At 34.7% G+C, this 23,088-nt stretch overlaps 3 protein-coding genes across 6 annotated transcripts; 1 reads left to right on the top strand and 2 right to left on the bottom strand.

Moving 5' to 3' along the window:
- Positions 1-821: 821 nt before the first annotated feature.
- LOC142529031 (heparanase-like protein 3) lies at positions 822-5,003 on the bottom strand. The gene is made up of 9 exons (XM_075634390.1): positions 4,314-5,003; positions 3,284-3,320; positions 3,001-3,184; positions 2,762-2,910; positions 2,432-2,662; positions 2,166-2,355; positions 1,947-2,072; positions 1,442-1,541; positions 822-1,345 (listed from the first exon to the last, which is right to left on the bottom strand). Exons 1-9 carry the CDS (start codon positions 4,569-4,571, stop codon positions 974-976), a joined length of 1,647 nt encoding a protein of 548 aa, XP_075490505.1. The 5' UTR covers positions 4,572-5,003; the 3' UTR covers positions 822-973.
- A 3,188-nt stretch (positions 5,004-8,191) lies between these two features.
- Positions 8,192-12,770, bottom strand: LOC142529466 (ubiquitin C-terminal hydrolase 22-like). The gene is made up of 3 exons (XM_075635000.1): positions 11,699-12,770; positions 10,910-11,034; positions 8,192-9,416 (listed from the first exon to the last, which is right to left on the bottom strand). Exons 1-3 carry the CDS (start codon positions 12,583-12,585, stop codon positions 8,644-8,646), a joined length of 1,785 nt encoding a protein of 594 aa, XP_075491115.1. The 5' UTR covers positions 12,586-12,770; the 3' UTR covers positions 8,192-8,643.
- A 4,604-nt stretch (positions 12,771-17,374) lies between these two features.
- On the top strand, positions 17,375-21,626 carry LOC142529002 (translocase of chloroplast 90, chloroplastic-like). 4 transcript variants are annotated; one of them, XM_075634347.1, is made up of 4 exons: positions 17,375-17,556; positions 17,869-17,924; positions 18,738-18,866; positions 19,320-21,626. In XM_075634347.1, exons 3-4 carry the CDS (start codon positions 18,743-18,745, stop codon positions 21,536-21,538), a joined length of 2,343 nt encoding a protein of 780 aa, XP_075490462.1. In that variant the 5' UTR covers positions 17,375-17,556; positions 17,869-17,924; positions 18,738-18,742; the 3' UTR covers positions 21,539-21,626. The 4 variants fall into 4 exon arrangements, with proteins under 4 accessions (XP_075490462.1, XP_075490459.1, XP_075490460.1 ...); XM_075634344.1 differs by having other exon boundaries at positions 19,281-21,626; XM_075634345.1 differs by lacking the exon at positions 17,869-17,924.
- Positions 21,627-23,088: the final 1,462 nt, after the last annotated feature.

Raw genomic sequence — 23,088 nt, 5'->3', positions numbered from 1 at the left:
TTTTCTTATTTTTTTAAATCTTAAATACATGGTCCGGTTTCTACATTTATTCGCATTTTTTCTTGGTTTTACTATATATCTATGTTAACTATGATTTAAAAAAAGTGCAATCTGTTTCAAAAAAAAAAGTGCAATCATTTTTTTAATAAATTAAATAAATATACAATAAGAAATTGATATGTAAATTTGTTTTTCTAATAATTTTTTAAATCCATGTGAAAAAACAAATAAGTCTATATATTTAGGACCGATATAGTATTTTAGGTATGGCAAAAATTTATGTGAGACGGTTTCATGGGTCGTATTTTGTGAGACGGGTCTCTTATTTGAGTCATCCATGAAAAAATATTACTTTTTATGCTAAGAGTATAATTTTTTTTGTGAATATCAGTGGGGTTGACACGTCTCACAGATAAAGATTTGTGAGACCGTCTCACAAGAGACCTATTCTTTAGATATTTTAATACAAAATCCAACGTAGCCTTTCAATTGAAAATCTATAGGGTTATATATATATACACACACACACATACACATGTATGCTACTTCTTTGTTCAAGGTCTAACTATGTTGAAATCATGTTTAAATTTTAGCACCGCATACTAATTACCCGTTGAAGCTTACTTATCATGGCTAATTTATTTGTCAAGTAAGGACTCAAATTTTTCCTAATGGGACCGATTAGTTTACCAAAATAATGAAATTTTAATTAATTTGTACTAATAATTATGGTGAATATCCCTTCAATAATTTCATTCTGCATTATTAAGAAATGGACTATGTTTTTTAAAAAAATTCAAAAACAAGAAGTGAATGATAGCTTTAACCAGTTAATTGTGTTTGACTTGATATTATTTTGAGAGGAAAAACAAATTACATTGGAAACTTATGCCCTCTTTTTCACTGAAACCAATCACCTAAATGAGGAATACAACATATGCATCATCGAGTTTTGTATGAATGCTTATATAACCTACCCACATGCTTGGATGGCAACACTAGGCAAGTGAACAAACACAATGGAGTAAGGAGCAAGAGTCATTGGCTCTGATGAATTGAAGAATGCAGGTTCCATGGCAGGTATAGCACCCGATGAATCAACGGTTAACGCCTTCCCATTCAGCAAAACGGTCTGGCTTTGTATATTTCCGTCCATTGGGGTTAGATGGTATTCTTCTCTTTTTGCTACGGATGCTTGTTTATCATGAGGCAACAATGTCACCTTGGATCTGTGTTTGTGATGCCTGTGCCTTCTGTGCACTTGCATTGACGTTCCACTGAAGTTGAGTTCTGCCTGGACAGTTGTGTTTCCGTCTAGATTTATCAGTAGTAAAGTAACACCTCGCTGAACAAAAGACACATGACACTGTTAGGTCGATTGCTAGCAATGTAAATTTAGGGTCGATTTCAGGGTAGAGGTACTTGGATAAATCAAACGTACCGATTGTTTTGAACAATGGGCATAAGCACGGATCATGTTGGTCCCCGTGAAGTTTGTTGACAAAACGTATCTCCCCATAAGGCGGTGCCAAAGAAGTGCGCTGCGAGAAGGCCGACAGGTTGTTAGCAATCAAGAAAGGATGAACAATTAATTAAGTTTGATCAAGCTTCAAATATCTTGAAAAGTTGCATCAGCAATAGCTGTAAGATCAAGGTATTGAACGTATATCAGTTTCAAAATATATGATGCCAATTATCGTAAACTTTTAATAGCCAACCAAATAAAAAATAGTGATATTATGAAAATTCTTTTCATTAGAATTTTATTTTTTTTGGCAAAATTTTGAAAATTTCAGAATATCCTCGAACTTTTGGTGGATTTTTTTTTTTAACACAAACAGGAAAGCTAGAATTTCATTTTAATAGGTTGGAAAATCCGGAGTTCAGAATTTTGAAAGGAAATTTAAAAATAAAAGTACATGAATGCAGGAATACTTTCATTTCACCTGTAATAATCTGGATTTGGATTAAAGGTGGTGGTGTTAAGTAAACCATAGTTGCCACCAATCAACGACTGCCTACAATATGTCTTTGTATCGTGAGCAGATGCCATTCCCAATTGATTCAGGTACCTATTATATAATCACCGAAACAAATACATCAATCAGCTATAAGCAGCTATATGGTACGAGAATTTTTCGGTTGCAAACAATATATGGGATTACCAGAAACTGAACACAAATGCATTCGTTACTTTATCACGTCCACTATTATACGCGCCTCCAGACTCGCCTACCCAAGCAACGGCTGAGGTCCCAGAGCTGTTCACTATGCTCTGGAGTCTTGGAAAATCATCTCCTCCAGAATCAAGAATAGATGGATTGAGAATCCTATCCATAAGGTGCTTGTCGCTGCCTACAAATACAGTGGGTGATTAAATCTTATTTTTGATAAAATCATCACTTTTGATGTTCTTAGAAAGATTTAGTACCTGGGCCTAGATTGTATATATGATGAGTGATTGCATTTAGCGATCCATTTGTTTTAGCTATATATTGTTGGAACCATCCGGCATCAAAGAATCCTCCAGGACCAATGGTTAGTGGCTTGAGACTAGTCTCCTTGTAAATATCTTGAATTAAATTGTATAGAACGACTGTATCAGCAGCATATTGATCCACAGAAATTCCAACCCCAACACCGCTCCCACTCAGCTCGTTCCCTGACAAGAAACGAGGCATGTTGACAAACTTTTCAGATTATATAAATGCTTCTGATAAAATATCTCATTAATTTGACCATAAATTGCGAGGATTCTTACCAAGTTCCCAACCGAAAATATCATAACCTTTCTTGACAGTGTAACGAATGAGAGAGGCAGCATTAGTAGGATCCCAAGGACCAGTTGCAGTATTATCTCGCTGTATTGATTTCCCATTAAGTGCATTTAATCCAAAGATTATAAGAGCCCTGAATTGAACTCATAAAAAGTAGCAGCAACTTTTAATACTAGCATGATTTTTTTAGTTATTGAAATTCAAACCAAAGTTATGTTCTTACCCAGATTGATTAAAGAAGGAATTTAGCTCATCCCATCTAGCCGATGGAAGGCACCCTTCGGTGAAACCGAACAAAACAGATGGGTTCTTGGTGAATGAATTGCAGGGCTTCGGATTATCTTCCGTTTGATATATGACTTTGTCTTGCAATGTACCACCCAATCTGATCTTTAATGGTGAAAAAGCTACATGATCATGTAAAAGAATAAAGTTAATATCCCATCATTTTGATTGAAAAGTGCAGAAAACGTGCAATTACTTATTTCATGTTAATGAATCTATACCTCGTACTGCATTTAAGAGAACGACATTCTTGAGATCCTGCACTCAGAAACATGAAAATCCTTGCATCAGGCATGTTTGTTCATGATCTTCACATCAAAAAGCTCTTAGTATATAAACATTAAGTTTTGCAATGAAGAAATTTCGGATGGCAAAGTTTATTTTTTTCACGGAATTGTTAGAACTCTGTCCTTATTCTTTATGAAACAAATTAAATTAATTTTTCAAGACAGAATAATTTACTGGTTCAATATCATCTCACATCCATGAATCACAAGACAAACTCAATGGGGAGAGGTGTGATTTCCCTAGAATAAAAAACAACTGCATATTTCATGATGAGGTCCTCAAGATACATTTGTCACCTCAAGATACATTTGTCACAAGCCATAGATATCTTGTATTCTTGTTTGCTCTGCGGTTGCTTAGTTTTGAATAATTGGACGTTCTCTTTCACCAAACTGTACCAAATTTTTACCAAACCAAAGAACTTATCCAACCAAATATTTTGATTCAAAAAGTGGTGGAGCCACATTTGAAGCAGGGATGGAATTTACGGATTATCCCTGTCATGATAACCCCTGACTTTTTTGTTTTTTTTTTTAAGAAAAAACCTCTCAATCTTAGCTTGATATTGTGGTTTTGTACTCCAAAGGATTAATTAAAAACTTTAATGTCGGTCCGGCTCCACCCTTGGCCACCAGAGCTTAACAGAAACAGAGAAAAGCACAGGAATAATGAACTTTAAAGCCTCAAGAACATAAGATAGGATTTCTTCCAATCATAAATAAAATAATGATAACCATCAATTGCTACCCATCAAATTCAATCATGTCAAATGATACACACAAATACAAAGATATAACAAGTTTGCAGATGCATGCGGACCAAGGATTCGGAAAGCGGGGGAAAATCTCAGCTATGGAAGCGAAACTTGAATTTTCCAAAACTTAGCATGCCAAAATTGAGATTTTTCTCGATGCGCCTAGTAAACATGGGACAATGATGAAGAAAACATATTAGAAAACATACCAAATTCAACAAAGAAACGTGACCCCAACTGCAAGTCCCATAATCACATTTCTCAGGTGGCCACCAGTCCAACGTAGCGCATATAAAATCCTTATCCGTCTTAGCAATGGGGCTTCTCCCATCCACAAAAACTCTTCCCTCCACAGTCACATCAGCATTCACATCACAAATTAAGCTAAAACACAACAAACACACAACAATACACCAACCCTTTTGCAGAAAAGAGTAGCCCATTTCTGAGGCATCAACAGAAAGCATCAAGAACTCTTCTTAAATACCCAGTTACATGGCATCGTTAAAAACAAGAAAGATTGCAAATTTAGAGGTTTAAAATGTGCAAAATATGCTTTTTGGCCATTAAAGGTAACTCAAAAGATTTATATAGCAAGAAGTCAAGAATTTGGATGAATTATCTCACTCCCATCCTATAACCTATTTATATATACAGATGAATGAAAAGCAAATGAAACATTGAATGAGATGATACAGCACACCACTATCCAAGAAAATGTTCAACAAAAAATCCGTGTGGATGCTGTGGTGAAATGAATTTCAAGATTTAGGTGAGGCTCTTGGGTGTATCTAATACATTTCAAAACAAGTGATCTATATCTATATCTATATACACAGTAATTGTGGTTCGTTGAAGTGGGTCCATTTCACATGTTCTTTGCCTATGGTAAGCAACAAAGCATTGCCGAAGAGTAGGGGGAAAGATAATAAGGATGTCGAAATTCGAGAGTGGTCAAGTGTTATTGTCTGTGGGGACACACTATCTTTTAATTAATTGTTTTTTAAAATAACTATTTACTAATTTGACTGTTAAGATTGGGCTATGTATAGGGATGTAAATAAATCAAATGTGAGTTATTCGAAACTCGATTCGATAAAAGCTCGTTTAATGAGGTTCGTAGTCAAGTGTTATTGTCTGTGGGGACACACTATCTTTTAATTAATTGTTTTTTAAAGAAACTATTACCAAATTTGACTGTTAAGATTGGGCTATATCTAGGGATGTAAATAAATCAAATCGTTTGTGAGCTATTCGAAACTCGATTCGATAAAAGCTCGTTTAATGAGGCTTGTTAAGATAAACGAACCAAGTTCAAGCTCTACAATATTCGGCTCGTTAGCTTGTGAACATGTTCGTTAGTAAATTTATAAGTAATATTTTAGATGAAAAATAATAATTTTGATATTTAATTTATTGATTTAGCACATTAATTATGAAATATATAGAAAAATCTATTAAATTTATTTATTATCATAAATTGACAAATTTTAATAAGAATATTATATTTTTTTCTAAATGTATAATTTATTTTTTAATGAATATTTAAATGTACAATTCATATTTATTGAGCTCGTTTAGATTCGATAAAATCTTGAATAAGCTCGTGAGCCATGAATATATTCGTTAAATAAAGCTCGAGCTCGGCTCGATTATAAACAAACCAAGCTCAAATATTCAAGAGTTCGGCTCGGCTCGACTCGATTACATCCCTAGCTATATCCATTTAATATTATCGTTGAGCAATAAATTGTATTTAAAAAATATATAGTAACAAATAAATAATACTAATGATTGAAAAAATATTATCACACGCCATTATTACTTAGAGTTCAAGATAAATTTATATTTTCTTTGTCTCAAATATATAAGTTTAATTTTTATTTTTATTTTTTCGTGTTGGTTACGTCGAATAAACCGTAATTTTTACAAGAGAATGTTATCTATCTTATAGATAGTGGTATTTTTCTATTCTTTTAATAATATATTCATGTAACTAATTTAGTTGTCTCGAAGATCCATTAAATAAAGATGAAATAGAAAGTTGGCAAAAACTTGTTTGAGACGGTTTCACATGTCGTATTTTGTGAGACAGATCTCTTATTTGAGTCATCCATGAAAAAGTATTACTTTTTATGTTAAAACTATTACTTTTTATTGTGAATATCGGTAGGGTTGACATGTCTCACATATAAAGATTCGTGAGACCGTTTCACAAGAGACCTATTCTAGAAAGTTTGTTTAGTATAGTTGGTTTTTCCCATTATATTTTAAATCTGTTTGGAAAAACAATCAAGTATATGTATTTTTGATAAAATAGAGTAATTGAAAGAAGACATGATCACGTGAAAAAAGATCGTGGTGGATGCTTTATTTTTTTATCAAGTAATTGATGATGAAATGTAAGGTAGAGGTTATCGAAGAAAAGGAAAAAGGATTTTAGAAAAATTGTAGTGCCTCAAAAACATATCTTTTTCCACTTTCAAAATTCTTTTAAATCTATAAAGATCTACTTATCTTTCATTGTCTATATCATTGAAGAGTAGGTATCTTGTGAGACGTCTCACGAATCTTTATATGTGAGACGAGTCAATCTTGCCGATTTTAGCATAAAAAGTAATGAGTAGGTCTCTTGTGAGACGACCTCACGAATATTTATATGTGAGACAAGTCAATCATACCGATATTCACAATAAAAAATAATACTCTTAACATAAAAAAGTAATATTTTTTATGGATGACCCAAATAAGAGATCTGTCTCACAAAATACGACTCATGAGACCTTCTCACACAAGTTTTTGTCAAAAGTAATATTTTTTATGGATGACCCAAATAAGATATCGTCTCACAAAATACGATCTGTGAGACCGTCTCACACAAGTTTTTGTCTTCATTAAATTTTTAAATGTCATCCATAATTTAAAAAAAAAAATTGTAAAAATCAATCAATCGGGTACTAGTTACAAATATTTATTCAACACTCTAAAGTTCTTATTATAATTGTCACGTTATTTATTTTTTTAAGAATTATTAAATTATTGAATCTATCGTAAAACCAAGTTGAATGTTCACGAGACAAAATTTTATTTGAAAACAAAAGATAACAATAAAAGCAAGATCACCTCATATGCCCATTTATTAAGAAATGTGTATGAATTCCATTCTTGGCCCGATTACCTTTTCAAAAAAAAAATATCTTTTAATCAAATTTCAGAAGTGAGGAAAGTCATTTAAGTTTTGCAAATTTTGTGTTTGGTATCCGGCCCGATCAAATCGGGTAGTGTTAACATTAAAGTGCTTACTATTTTCTCAATACGAAATGGTTATCCATGTTTGAAATGTAAATTCTACACCTAACTGTTTGTATATTACTATATTTAGTAGTTTTTTTCCCCTAAACCTTTTCTCGGAGTTTAGGTATATTAGAGTTTGGAAAAAAGTTCAAAAGAAATTCATTAATTATCTGACAGTCCAAGTGATTATAAGTTATAAACTCGTCTATCAAGAAAATACACAAATGTGCTTTGATGTAATAGAAAATTAGGTGATTGAATAATTTAAATGAGGATCAGAGTAATGATTAACAGAGACAGTCGAAAGTATTCATATTTCATGATAGCTGGTGAAATTCTTGGATTTATAGAAGACAAACAACTGCAAAAACTTTTGCCAAAGATGTTTTCATTAATAAGAACGAATAATTGCAAAGAAGATCTCGTGGATTAATTTATAATCAATCTTTACCACTTATAGCAAGATATACCAAACATATTCATATTAAATTAGACTTTAAGTTAATTTAGAAAGTTGCCATAAAAAAATATTCCAGAAAATTTATAACTCAACTACATGTATCATATCCCAAAGAAAAATCTTATCTTTTTTGAGTTTTTAAATATCATATTACTCATTATAAAAACATTATTATAAAAAGATGTCGATTTAATTTTTTATGTTATAATATACACTCCACTTTTTCTACACAAAAAATATTTAACACCAGAAAATTGTCTTCGTATACACCAATAGACTAGTCGGTAAATAATAATTCATGACCGAATTTGACATCGTATCAAAAAGTCGTATACCAAATAAAGTAAGCCACATACATGGATTGGCAGGTTGAATTCTCTATATGTGCAGCCATACAGGCTTCTTGCACACGGTGTAGCTTAGCTTGGGTTGGCCGTAAAATAAACACTACACCGCAGAATCAGGTTAATGCCAAGAAAGCTAAATGGCTCTTTGATTAAGCGCTCAACTTGTTATACAGATACACCTTTGAGCTTTAATCAAACCACAAACATTTCTGTAGAATCATCACCTACAGTTAAATAAACGGAAAAGACGAAGGAAAGGAGAATAAATGAAACGAAACAGATCATTCTATTCAAATCTATTTCTGCTTTATCAAAATTTCAAAATGACAAATCTGTATGATGCTCCGACAGAGATGTGCACCTAACAAGAACAAGTAGCATGGGCTTACTGAAAATATCGACCCAGAAATGTTGGTCTAAGTTCAGGTGAGGTCCTCTTCATACAGCAAAAGTCCTTGCACTCGCTCGATAGTAAAGCATTTTTTGCACATAAAACATCATGTAACCTTGAGCAGATCTTACAATGTTGTCATTGACTTGAGTTATCCATGCATCATCACACTTGTACCATTGATTGCTCAATCTAAGATATGTAACATAGTGACCGGCATCAAGTTTACCCGAGTGAGTGATGACAGCAAACAATTCAAACTCTGATGAAAATTCACTAGAAGGATCTTGCTCGTCTCCATCAAATGGGAAGATTCGGTTGCCATACCTACTTCTTAGAATTGATGATGATAGGTAAGGTGCCATGTCCATGGAGAAAGGGAATTGTAGATAGCGGTCAATTTTTTTTGACATTTTCCGGACTGATGAATGCTCAAACCTTTTGATGTGAAAGCAGGAGACCAAAGGAAGCTTTCTTATAGACATCTGCTTAAGAGATTCCTGCCTCACTTGACATTGCTGGCAGAAAAATTTTTGGTCAGACCCCAACCGCTCTGGTCTTGTGAAACGATCTAGACACCCCATTAATGTAGAAATGTTGAGGTTATGGCTAGTATTCATGGAATCTTTTTCACAATTGACATTATTATTGGATTTTGTAGGTGTCGTTTTTGTGGAGACCGCCAAATTTGATTCCAAATCCAATGAGATATCCACGCATGGATCATATGTCGTAGATGTGAAACCACAGGACGTGCACATGACATCAGATCTCAGGATCCCAGAAAACACACGGTGTGCAATACAGCAGTCTCCGCTTCCTGCACAACAGAAACAAATGGTTACATAAACCATCGGGACAATCATTCCTACCGAAACTGTGAAACATGCCCGGGAAATTAAAGCCTATCTCAGCCACAAAAAGTGAAACTGGAACAGTGATTGTATGAAGCTTGTGATTCAGGAAATGAGAGCATGCTTATTCTGCTAGTGATTCACAAGATGAAAATTTAATATTGACCGTCAAATTTTACAACCCAAATACACAGCTTAGCAACACTTGCTAACCGAGTAGAAAGAAGGAAAGATGCTGCAGGTCATGATGGCATTCGAATCACATAAAACTAGAACTAAGAGTAAGAGTGTTCTTGAAAAGACGGTGAAGTCCACTACGAAGGAAAGGTCCAAAGAAATCCATGGCTAACACCAAAATCTTCAGATTTCTAAGACAAATGGATCTAAAATGACAGCCTACGAATAACTAACACTTTAACAACACTAGATAACCTTTTCAAAAGTGAAGACCCTGGTAGCAACAGCAAGGCTGAAGTTAACACAAGAAAAATTCACGACACAAAGTTTCTATGAAGAAACCAAGCACACCAAGGAAAGTGTAACTTACAGGAGTGAAGCAGAAGGCAAGCTTGCAATTTGAATTATTGACCCTAAATCTGACAGCACTGGTCAATTTCAATGCCTAAAGCGATGAGAAAATCTAGACCAAGATCCTGCATTTAGAAATTGTTGGTTACTCCATCTGTTAAAAGTATTTTGGCTCTCATAGATTAGAAGAGATTCTACGTTAAAGAAGAGGGGGTTGGTTGGACAAGAAGATGTTAAGAAATTTGGAGCGATGCTCTAAAAGCACAAAGTAAATGGAACGTTTCAACTCTAGGTTTTATTATTATATCCAACCATATCTAACATGCCTGTCCAAAGAGGAAGGAAACAAATGTCGATGGATCCTAAATTTATCAGTTGAAACCTGAAAGCATTCAACATCTCAAACGTTTTAGTTTCTTCATTAAATTTACTGGAATAAAATAAAATAACAAAATTATGAATATTTAAGATCGTACAGAATATACTAGGTAAGAAGAATTTTATAGCACGCAGTTATTTTGACTTATTACTTCCAACACTTCATATTTGCACAAGATTCAAAAAAACAGGGCAAAGCAGTGCTAAACTGATGGTCAATTGCCTAAGCGATGGCCAGTAAAAATTATGCCTTTCGTTGTTCTGAGAAACTTACATGAAATAGAACTTTAACTTAACATTTTCGTTACAAGAACCTGACGTGAGGCTACATAAGACCGTCCTAATATTAGGTCCGTGATAATGTTGAGCCATTTTCACGAGAAATCATACAGAATAGCTGTAGGACCTCAATTCTAAAAAATGCAAAGCTGTCGAGGCATGCAAGGAGAAAAGAAAATTATTTGCAGCAATAGTGACTCACCCTGCTAGTTTTAGCCTCTAACGTCTAGGGATCAATCAGGAGGAGAAATTTACACTGAATTGTTGGTCTTACCTTGGGAGTGGTGCTTGCGTTTATCCTTCTGCATCTTTTCATGAATACCTTCGAGCATGGATATGAAAAATTCATGTGCATCCTGCTGTTCATAACTTGCAAGGTTTGATGCATGCTGCCACCAGCTGCAACAAAAAATACAGCCCAATGAAGAGTTCATCCTTTTACCCAAGCTAATCAAAACTGTTAAAGGCATTCAACGCACATGTTTCAGAGATGTGAAGGACAAACATATACGAATTGCAGCAGAAAATAAAAAATATAGGTATAAATTATAACAAGAGCAACTACCAAATATCTTTAGTTAAAAAATATAAATAGCCAGCCTATAGATAAGGTAATTTATTTATTTTACTCAAAGACCATATAAAATAAAAGAATTAGAGAAGCCACAAATATTATCTGACTTTGGAAATTTTCAAATCAAATATGTACAAACTAATACACACTATTCCAGAGAAAAAATCCAATTTTTACTCGATGATTAACAAACCAATGTGGGGTAGATGCACCAAATCTACGAAGTCCAGGTTTCATGTTTTTTTTTCCTGTCTAGTGCATCTTAATAACTAACAGTGTCTAAATTTTCAGCCAAAATATGGAAAAGAAAATGCAGCTGTCTAACTCATGACAGCCACCTTTTGGGGACGGTAATTGGTTTGCTACAAACCATGAACTATCATATAACAACCAACTGAAAAACAAACCAAAATAGTATTTAACAGCCTAACGAAACCTTATTCGTCGAGCAATGTACTGCAAACCACAATATTCAACTTAAATCCAGACCTGTATAAAAACTTTGCAGGGCTGTATGGCTTACGATCACCGGAAAATGCAGCAGAGAAGATGGCATCCAAATCACAAGCCAAACACAACTGCACATTCTTAGTTTTGCTTTTACTGCTCTCGCTCTTTCGAGTTGCGATAGTTCTATTCTCTCTCTCACAATAGAAACGATTATGCTTATCGCTCAAGAAATAATTCCTTAATGGTGGGGTGTGAAGCAACGCTTGCAAAACGGAATTCATAAAACAAGTGTTCCCAAGATTGCTTAGCCCCCTCAAACCCCATGGGAGTTGACTAAAGGGCAAAGGGCTTGAATTCTCCTCGATCAAAGCCTGCTCCCTGAGATCCGGCGTCCATGGTTTGTAATCAACGCGCCGCCGCTTCCGCAGATTTTCAGGCTTTGGAAAAGGCACCACCCCCACCGAAGCGGCAACAACGGCGGCATCAAAATCCTGATCGTAGACCTGATCTCTGCACGTGCAGCAGAAGAGCTCGGCCCGATCGACATCCACCACCACCTGGTGTGACGTCTCCGCCGCGTGGTGCGCGGCATGTGAACGGCAAACGACGGCAGCGCACGAAACGCAGGCGTAGAGGTATGGTGGCGTACGGGAGCAGTCGACACACCGCATAATTTCACCCACCCGGATAGAGGCGCGGCCGAGGGGTCGGACGCGGAGGCAGTCGTGCAGGTTGCGAAACGGATTCTGTCCGAGCTGCAGTCGAAGCTCCGACAAATGCTGACAAAAATAACTAGGCTTTTCAGCAACCGGCGCCGGATCCTCCGAATTGGGAATTGGTTTCTTGGATTTCGACAATTGGGTCTGGTGTGCATTGATCTTCCAAGAACTCCGAAGAATTTGGTGGTCCGATGATGAGGAAGACATTGGGAACAAAATGAACCCAACAATGGGTAAATCGAAAGAGTTTTGAAGCTTGATCTTGATCTTGGTGAAAATGGGGATGAACCAGCGGCCGGGGGAGGGGGGGGTGTCTGGCTATTCTATTGACTGTACATTTTTTCATGGAAGTACTTCACCCTTCTTTTGACCAGAGTACAACGATACCCTCACGTATTGGCTTAATTACAATGAAAATTAAACAACTCTAGGGAAAATAAATGTGCATACAACGGTGATAAAGTATTTTAAATTCATTGCGCAGATAATTTGATTTGAAATTTAAGGTAAAAAGGTTTTTTTTTTTTTTTTTAGAAAACAAATAAGAACAATGAATTTGACATATGAATTTGAAATCAAATATCTTCTAAAATACCATGCAAAATATATTAAAATAATAGTTTCTTCCATATATATTATGTTTTCGTGCATTAATGTTAAAGTTATAGTGAGAAAATTTGTGCTTTTGATCTGTGAACCGTTTGTGTCACTTAGTCCAGACTAAACGTCCATCGTAGTCTACACAAGGAATAACCAAGAATTGGTTGAGTTGGTTACTCAAGGTTGATCACATACAGATCAAGATCTGTTATACCAGTGGTTGAAAGTGGAAAATAAAGAAGAGAACACAGCGGCAACTATTAAGGATGTGACAATGGATTTTGAGTAGCAGAGCATATTCTGAAATCTTCTGAAAAATGATCATCTGCTTGAGAGAAAGAGTGGACAGACTGTAGAGCGATTAGGAGAATTCAAGAGAGCTTCCTCTTTGTAAATTCCATAAGAGTTGCATGAGTGAATTCGAAAATCACAATTGCTTTGTATATGATCAATAAAATCATCCTTGGGTAGTGTTTCATGTGGATGTAGATCGATTTAGATCGAACATAATTCCCGGTTTTGATATGTTCTTTTAGTGTTTTTGTATGTGCTTGAGTTTTTTTATTTAATATTCATTCATCACTGAGTTCTGTAAAGGGAACAATACATTTCTGCTGAATATAACAATCTGTAACCGCAATATTCCTTACAAGTGGCATCAGGTTATTTGAGTGGATCAGATTTGAAATAATGACTGCCAAAAACGAGATACCAAGATTTGATGGTACAGGGGATTTCGGCCTCTGGAGACGGCGCATGTATGTCATTCTAGCACAACAAAATGTGGCAAAAGCACTGGGTGGAATCAAATGTCTCCCCGAAAAACTATCTGATGAAAAAAAAACATGAGGCTATGGAATTGGCATTTAACACGATTACACTTCATCTAGATGAAAAATATCTTCGGGAAGTTTCATCTGAATCGACAGTTGCTGGGCTTTGGAAGAAACTGGAAGAATTGTATATGAAGAAGTCTTTTCAAGATCGAATATTCCTGAAAGGAAGGCTATTTGGATACAAGATGATTGAATATCACTAGTCAAGTTCACAGTTATAGATGAGGAGAATATGGAGCATCATTTGATGAACTTTGTTCATATTTGGACATAATACATCAAATTACTGCATCATACTCACTTCAATCTAACCGGGTGGCAAAAAGAAAAAATCGAACTTTGAAAGAAACGATAAACGCATTATTAATCGGTTTGGGCTTATCCTAAACTTATGGGAGGAAACAATATTATCTACAAACAACATATTAAACAAATTCTCCACAAGAAAAATGATAAGTCGTCTTATGAATTGTTGGAAGGCCATAAACTTTCCTATAAATACTTGAAAGTGTAGGGGTGCTTGACCAATATTGAAATACTAAAGCCAAAGCATGTTAGAATTGGACCGAAGACGGTCGACTACATATTCATCGGATATGCAAATAACGGTACTGCCTATAAATTTATAGTACACAAGTCTGAAAATTCTGAAATGAGTGAAGGCTGACAATTGAGTCAATAATGTTGTGTTCTTTGAAAAGAGAATAAAGAAGAAAATTCTAGCAAAAGAAAAATAATAAATGAGATTGAAGGTTCTCTACAAGTAATGATGAACCTTCACAATATAAAAATCACTATAACAAACAAAGGTTCTTCGAAAAAAGAAGAACCTAGACGAAATAAAATGGCTAGAACCTTGAATCTCTTTGGTCTAGATTTTCACACCTATATGTTGGAAAATGAACCAAAAAAACTTACAAAATGCTTCCTCTAGCCCTATAACTCCATACTAGAAAATCATCAATACAAAAATGGATTGTTTTATGCAAAACTATACTTGGAAACCAGTTAATCTTCCACCAGGTATCAAACTATTGGGATGCAAATGGGTCTTGAAAAGAAAGTCTAAAACTAATGACACGTAGAAAAATACAAGGCTGGATTAGTGGATAAGAGTTATATACAACAGGAAGTCATTGATTTATTTGTTACATATTTGCCAGTTTCAAGAATAAATTTTTTTTTTGTACTTATTGCAATTGCAGCTTTGCATAACCTTAAAATACACCAAATTGATGTCAAAAAATGAATTATTAAATAGTGAACTTGAAGAAGAGATATTTATGAAAAACCCTGAATGTTATATTGTTCAGGGTCAAGAAAAAAAGTTTGCTGACTCGTTAAATCTTTGTATAGACTTAAACAAGCGCCAAGTAGTGACACGAGAAATTTGACAAATTGATATTGTCAAATGATGTTAAGATCAATGAGTGTGACAAATGTGTTTACATCAAAGACACTCGATAATCTTGTGTAATAGTGTATTTATATATAGATGACATGCCTATAATATGGAGTAATCAAGACATGATCAAGGCAACAATGAAAATGTCGACAAAAATTTTTTGATAAGAAAGATATGATTATTGCTGATATTATAATTGAGATTACAATATATAGAATTTCAGAAGCAATTGTCATATCTCAATCTCACTGTGTTGAGACTATCTTGAGGAAGTTTAATGCTTATGACTTCTCTTCAGTAAAGACGCCTATGGACGTGAGCGTCTATTTGGGTAAAAATCATGGAGAACCAGTGTCCCAACTAGAATACTCCAAAATTATTGGGCGCCTTATGAATATTACTAATTTTACTCGACCGGACATCGTTTGTGCGATAAATAAAATTATTCGATTCACTAGCAATCCTAGTGATGTTCATTGGAAGGCGTTGACAATGGTGCTTAGATATTTAAGACACATCTTGGAATATGGTTTTGTATGATACAAACTATTCCGCGATGCTAGAAATATATAGTGTTGTCATTTGGATTTCTGACACCAAAGACTCCAAATCAACTTGTAGCTATGTTTTAAGTATTGATGGTGGTGCGTTCTCTTGGAGGTCATGAAAACAAACCCGATTACTAGATCCACAATGAAATATGAATATATTGCATTAGATAAAGCTGCAAAAGAAGTAGAATGACTTCACAAATTTCTAGAGAATATTCCTTGTTGGACAGTTATAGTGCTTGCAATAATGATACATTGTGATAGTCAATAGGCAATTGCAAAGGCACCAAAGAATATGTACAATGGTAAGTCTCGACATAATACAATGCAACAGTTAATTTTGTATGGAGTTATATATATTGATTATGTCAAATTAAAGGATAATTTGGCGGATCCGCTTACGAAAGCATTGAATAGAGATCAAATGTACAATTTAAACATTGAATAGAGATCAAATGTACAACTTATATAGTGGAATGAGTTTAAAACCTACAAAATAAAGTTATCATAATGGAAACCTAATTTTGTTGATTGGAGATCCCAAGATAATCAATGGAACAAATAAATTATGAAAATTTGAACATTGGGGAATTATTATCTTCTCATTTTTAGGATGACAAGTGTTGTTACCTACCAATATAGTGTAGTTAAGTATTGAAATTTTAATGGTTCTTTAGCTTGTAAAATGATGAGTATGATATGATATTTTTAAAAAGAGACCAACTATATGAGTGTTAGAACAGACTGCCTTAACGAAACACTTATGAAGTTTAGAAGTGTTTCACGGCCAAAACGGATACAACCGATAAATAACCAAATGAAAATGGTAGGGAAGTTATTGCGTATGTACTGTTTTCTGATTTTACACAAACCGTCAAGAAATTAAAGACATCGAGTTCACTCAAATTCACTTTGTAGCCTAGTATATCCGATAGTACTCTGTTAAGGAAAGTTCAAAGCAAAAAACTATCTATCATATATCATGTGTGGCCTAGAACAATCCATGATGCGGGAGAGATGCCTAAGCGTCCTCTCTAATCCAAGGCCGGCCGTGGGGAGGCTCCTAAGCACCCCTATGTGCCATGGAAATTTTACAGGGATGTGGAGGAGATGTCTGACAGTTCTGTTTGACGCGAGTTTTCATTATTTTTGCATCCAAATGATATTCTTTGATGGTTTTCGTTTGAATTTTGGATGAAGAGACACCTCATTATTGAAACAACATGTTCCTATATATTCATATCTATAAATACATGATCTAGGATTATTATAAACATTCTTTAATCAAGTTTTGAATAAGATTTTTTGAACTCTTGCATACATGTTGACTTATCCTCTTATTCTTTCTATACAAAAGAGAGAATATAGCTTTTTGAGTTATTATTATTGCAATTTACTATGTCATTATTGTAAGAAGAAGTTGTTGAATTTTAGAAGAAGATTGTCATAAATCGAATGACCAAGGCGAGATAATTCATTTGTCATTTGCGAGATCTCAGGTACTACACAAACAATATTAATTGTATTTGATAATATATTAAAACTCGTGAAAAACGTGGAATTTTCATGTTGTTAAAAAAAGACGCCATCTTCTTAAAAACACGCTTTTGGCTGAGAATTGTGCTGCCCTCGTCGCGTCTTATCTTGCTTTGAAATTGTAATCAAAGAAACCCCTCGATAGTCCTTCGTTATCTTCGCCTGCATGGATTCATTATTTACAAGCTGAAGAATCCGTTGTTTGCTCTCTGTTGGATTCAATTCAGAAGATAGACAGCTGGCGGCTGAGGTATGGAAATTGTGAAACTATTTTTGGTTTTTTGTATCTGCGAATCTATTGGATTGGATACATTAATTGTGTTTCAAATTCGGCATACATATGGGTGTGTGAATCGATATGATTTACTCGTATTTTTCTCAGTGCTCTACAGTGGGCTTAAACCTAAGGATTGCTTGCGTTAAAACAAGTTCCATTTGTTTGCTTTATGTTGGATTGTTGGTTGTTCATTGCCTTTCGAATTGTACGAGTTAATGGCTTTACAGTTTTACTTGTTGTATTGTTCCTGATGCTTTTAATGACCGAGGTCGTGTTTCTTTGCAGATTGGAGTATCGGAAGTTGTTAATTGCTGTTGCTGTACTGAACTTGAGTACAAATTGTGAGTTTATAAAGTTCATTTTATTTCTGTGGACGTGAAATGAGTGATCTGAAGAAGATTGAGACCTGTTTTACGTATGTGGCATCTTGCCTGTTTAATTGTGGTGTAAGTTTGGGGAATTTGCTGTAAGTTTGAAGTTCTTCACACGATCTGCAAGAAATATCTATAAAGTCCTAGGATATAAAAGAAAAATCAGCGATCAAATAGTCTATTGCTGCATTGAAGGATCATCGATATTTTCCTTCTCTTTGTTTCACTAGTTGACTGAGTTGAACTGTTCCGAAACCTTTCACTACTAAAGACTTGGTCTTTGTCATTTATTTTCATACGACGGACACCATAAACTTCTTTAGATTGTGCAATGAGGAAAATCTGCACTTGAATGATGAAAAGTCCATGGTTTGAATTTTATTTAGACAACAGATCACCCAACAAGACCTGGTTAGAAACAATGAAACAGAATAAAATTCGTTTAGACACGGATGACGATATAATAAGGATAGAGCACGATAGCTTAGCATAGGAGGATCTATATGGCCGACCTTACTTAGTGGAACAAAGGCCTATTGTTGTTGTCGTCGTAATAGGCTGCTCGAGAAATTATTTACTTTTTTTTACAGATACGTTCTTTTTTTTTAGTTCCATGTTTTTTCACAAGGATTTCACTGTCATGGCTCTATTCTTTTGCTTGATATAGGATGATTGGTCATCTTGTTTGTTGGCTTTAACTATACCTTGGAAATATTATTCTTTGATTTACTTATGGCCCATAAAGTTCACCAACAAGTTTCATTTTCCTTGTACCGATCACAGTTCACATGGCAAGCATTAAGGATTGGGTTATATCTCAGATGATATCAAAGTCAATAGCATCTACAAGACCACTCTCAGCATCAGAAAGCTATCTAGACGAGTCTCTTAATGAAGAGCTAGGGAATCAAGGTAAAACACCCTGCTTTACATTGGCGCTTTTGGTTGTTTATTAGCTGGAGTTTCTTTTACTTGTAAGAGTTTTGATATGAAAGCATACAATTATTATTGGTTGGATTATGACTGAAGAGTTCCTTTGGAATGAAGTTTTATATACACTTTATTTCATGGAAAAGAATTTCTCATTGAACTTGAGTAGTGAGGTTAGGAACTTGCAATGATAGGCAACCACAATTTCCTTATGAGAAATATTCAGAAAATTTCGAATTTTTTGCTCACTAGTTTTGAAAATTTTAATTTCGTAGGATCTTGAAAATTAAAAGAAACCACTAGTTCTGCTTGCTTATTGAAGTGATAAGATGTTTGGCTTTATGTAGATTATGAATTTTCTGACAGCAGCTGCCTGCTGTAATTTTTATGCTTCAGGGTTGACCCACACTAACACTAATTTGATTACGCAACCAGTTTCTGCCGAGACACCATGCTCATCTGGTGATAATCAGATGGCTCCGCATCCCACATCCTTGGGAATGGAAAGCTCTTCTGCCTCTAGTCTCAGCAGTGTAGAGATGGATTTGGATCCTCTTGTCATGGTTGAAGCTCTACAAATCAATTTTTTTCGTATTCTTCAACGACTTGGCCTGCCACGGGATAATCTTTTGGTGGTAAAGGTCTTATATCGGATCCAACTGGCAACTTTTATTCGAGCTGGTGAATCAGATTTAAAAAGGGCTAATTTCAAACTAGACAGAGCTCGAGTCACAGCAGCAGAGCAAGAAGCCATTGATATACCAAAACTGAACTTCTCTCTTAGGATACTTGTTTTGGGTAGGACTGGTATTGGCAAGAGTTCAACAATAAATTCCATATTTGGTGAGCCAAAGGTAATAACTGATGCATTTCAGCCTGCCACTGGTCAAGTCCAAGAGATTTTCGGGATTGTGAATGGCATTAGAGTATCTTTTATTGATACACCTGGCCTGTTACCTCCGTCGACAAATTCTGTGAGAAAAAATATGAAAATTTTACATTCCGTGAAGCGGTTTGTTAGAAAATCACCACCGGATGTTGTTTTATATTTTGAACGCCTCGACTTGATTGACATGGGGTATCGTGACTTTTCATTAGTGAAGCTTATAACTGACATCCTCGGCCCTGCAATTTGGTTCAACACCAACATTGTTATGACTCATGCTTCTGCAGCCCTTCCTGAAGGTCCAAATGGGTATCCTGTCAGCTTTGATTCTTACGTTAGTTACTGCACCAATTTGGTGCAACACCAAATTCACCAAGCTATGTTGGATACAAAACTTGAAAACCCTGTAATTTTGGTGGAGAATCATCCCTACTGTATGATGGATAACAGTGGGAGGAAGATACTTCCAAATGGACAGCTGTGGACATCCCAGTTCATGTTATTATGCGTGTGCACCAAAATTCTTGGTGATGTTAGTAATATTTTTGAGTTCGGGGACAAAATACGGTTGGGGCGTTTGAGCAATGTCCGACACCCTTCTTTACCTCATCTACTCTCGTCTTTCCTTAAGCAGAGTGTCCATTTGAGTTCTGGTGGAGCTGGTAGTGAAAATGACGAATTCTTTTTTTCTGATATGGAAGAGGAAGATGAATATGAGCTACTACCTCCTATTCGTATTCTGACTAGAGCTCAGTTCCAGAAACTGACGTCATCTGAGAAAAAGGATTATCTTGATGAGTTAGATTACAGGGAGACGCTTTATTTGAAGAAACTACTGAAACTAGAGTATATTAGAAGAAAGGAAAAAGATAATTATGGTTTGGGATCTGATGAGAATACCGAAAATCAAGAAGGGCCACCTGAGGCAATTATGCTGCCAGACATGGCTGTCCCGCCAAGTTTTGATTCAAGTTCCCAGGTCCATAGATTTCGCTGCCTTGTTACAGGTGACCAATTGGTAGCAAGACCAGTTCTCGATCCACATGGATGGGATCACGATGTTGGTTTTGATGGAATCAACCTTGAGATAACCACGGAAGTAACAAAGAACACAATTATGCGTGTTGCAGGACAAATGAGCAAGGATAAACAAGATTTCAACATACAATCTGAGTCAACCGCAGCTTTCTTATTTCCAAGTGGGCCTGCTTACAGCATTGGCCTCGATGTCCAATCTGCCGGAAAAGAATTGATCTGTTCCATCCGTGGCAACACAAAGCTAAAGAACTTCAAACACAATGCTTCTGAATGCGGTGTTCTTGTGACATATCACGGAAACAGATATATTTTTGGTTCCAAGATTGAAGACAGCATCTCATTTCGGAGGAGGCTGAACTTAAAAATGAATGCGGGTCATGTGACAGGTGCTGGGCAAGTTGCCTATGGCGGAAGTTTTGAAGCGACTTTACGAGGGAAAGACTATCCTGTGAGAGATGAAAAGGTCGGTGTGTCAATGACAATCATTTCTTTAAACAATGAGCCAGTTTTGGGCGGAAATCTGCTGTCTGACTTTAGATTGAGCCCGAGCACATCAATGTCAGTGAACGCCAGTATCAATAGCCAGAAAATGGGTCAGTTAAGGTTAAAGATAAATAGCTCTGAGCGCATGGAAATAGCTCTGGTTGCAGTTATCTCCATATTCAGCTGCCTGTTTAGGAGAAAGTCCAAAAAAGATCTTAGCAGTAGAGAAACTCTTGAAACAGGCTAGTTTTTGTTTTTCCTTCTTAGTATATATATTTTTTGAGGGGGGACGGCGATGAACTTTGGATCGATCTTAAGATAACCATATTCAAGAATTTGTAAAGAAAAAAGGCATCCGATAAAAATTCGAATATTAGATAACGAAAATAATTCATGAATTTACTTAAGTTTTTGTCACATCTTAAAACAGAAAAAGCTTTGTCATCATTCATCCATTATTTAGAGAAAATAATTTGAGCCCGAATGTTCATCACACATAATTTATCAAGGGGAAAATGTATTTTTTCATGTATGTTTTTTTTTTGTTTTTGTTTTTTTTTTTGGGTGCGAATTTGATTATGTATGTTTTAGTCATATATTTTTTTTATTTTTTTGTAGTCTTAGTCTTTTTCATTAAAAATCCTTATGTGGCACTATCAAAGGTATAATCAGGATTTTGAGTATAGAGGTTTGGATTTTTATATTAAAAAGTTCATTCATCATCATCATCATTATTGCCAGTTTCGGAGTCGGTTATATGGATATTAGTTCTTCAAATTAAATGATTTTCTCACGTGTCATCTCTTAAATCAAGATATAAGATATCTTTCTTAATCGATTTTATCCAAATTTTCAATGATTTACCCATCTTACTCTTATATTAACATGTCAATCTAAGATATGTATTGGAGTCATGTTTAGTCTCCTTTTCAATCATGTTAAATGTCTTTCCCTAATATTATCTTCAATGAAAGACTATAACTAAATAGTTCATAATAATTTCCTTCATAATTATATATTTGCGCATTTTGATACATATTCATCTTAACATACGCATATATGCTATCGACATATTATACATATGTAGTCTTTTATTGGTCCAACACTCCGAGCCATAAAACATAGCTAGTCGAACATTAGTCTTATAACATTTTTTTTTTCAATCTCGCATGTATCTTTTTGTCGTATAAGACTCCTGATATCATCTTCCACTTCGTTCACGCTACTTTAATCATATGGTCTATGTAAAAAAAAAAAAATTAAACTTGATTTATATATATAAGAAAAAATATAACTTGAAGTCTTAGATTAATTAAATAATTTTATTTTTATTTCTACCAAAACACTTATATATTTTATTTATATTTATATTTATAGTTGGTTTCTACCTACTATTCATACAATGAGTCAATTTAAATTTTCCATTCATTAATAATTATAGAACTAAAATATTGAAACTAACAAAATAAATATAACATGAAGTAATGAAACTCAATATATATGTGTATATATATAAATATATTAGTATTATTTATATTACGCTGATAAGTCATCAACATAGTGACGACATGACGTTAATTTATATAATGGTTAAAGGGAATTTTACTCAGTTCAGCCTTATGTTGATGACTCATCAACGTCACGTCTGAAAAAATAATTAAAATTATTTCGAAAGAAAAACAGATTAAGACATAAAATTAAATATTTAGAAGTTAAATCATAAAGAATCAAACATTACATACCTAAAATACAATTTATCCATTTATTAACGAGAAAATTTTAGATTAGGACATACAC

This window comes from Primulina tabacum, chromosome 16, assembly GCF_025594145.1.
Source record: "Primulina tabacum isolate GXHZ01 chromosome 16, ASM2559414v2, whole genome shotgun sequence".
NCBI classification, from domain to species: Eukaryota; Viridiplantae; Streptophyta; class Magnoliopsida; order Lamiales; family Gesneriaceae; genus Primulina; species Primulina tabacum.
The sequence above is the reverse complement of the archived record's forward strand: the minus strand, read 5'-3'. Positions and strand labels throughout refer to the sequence as shown.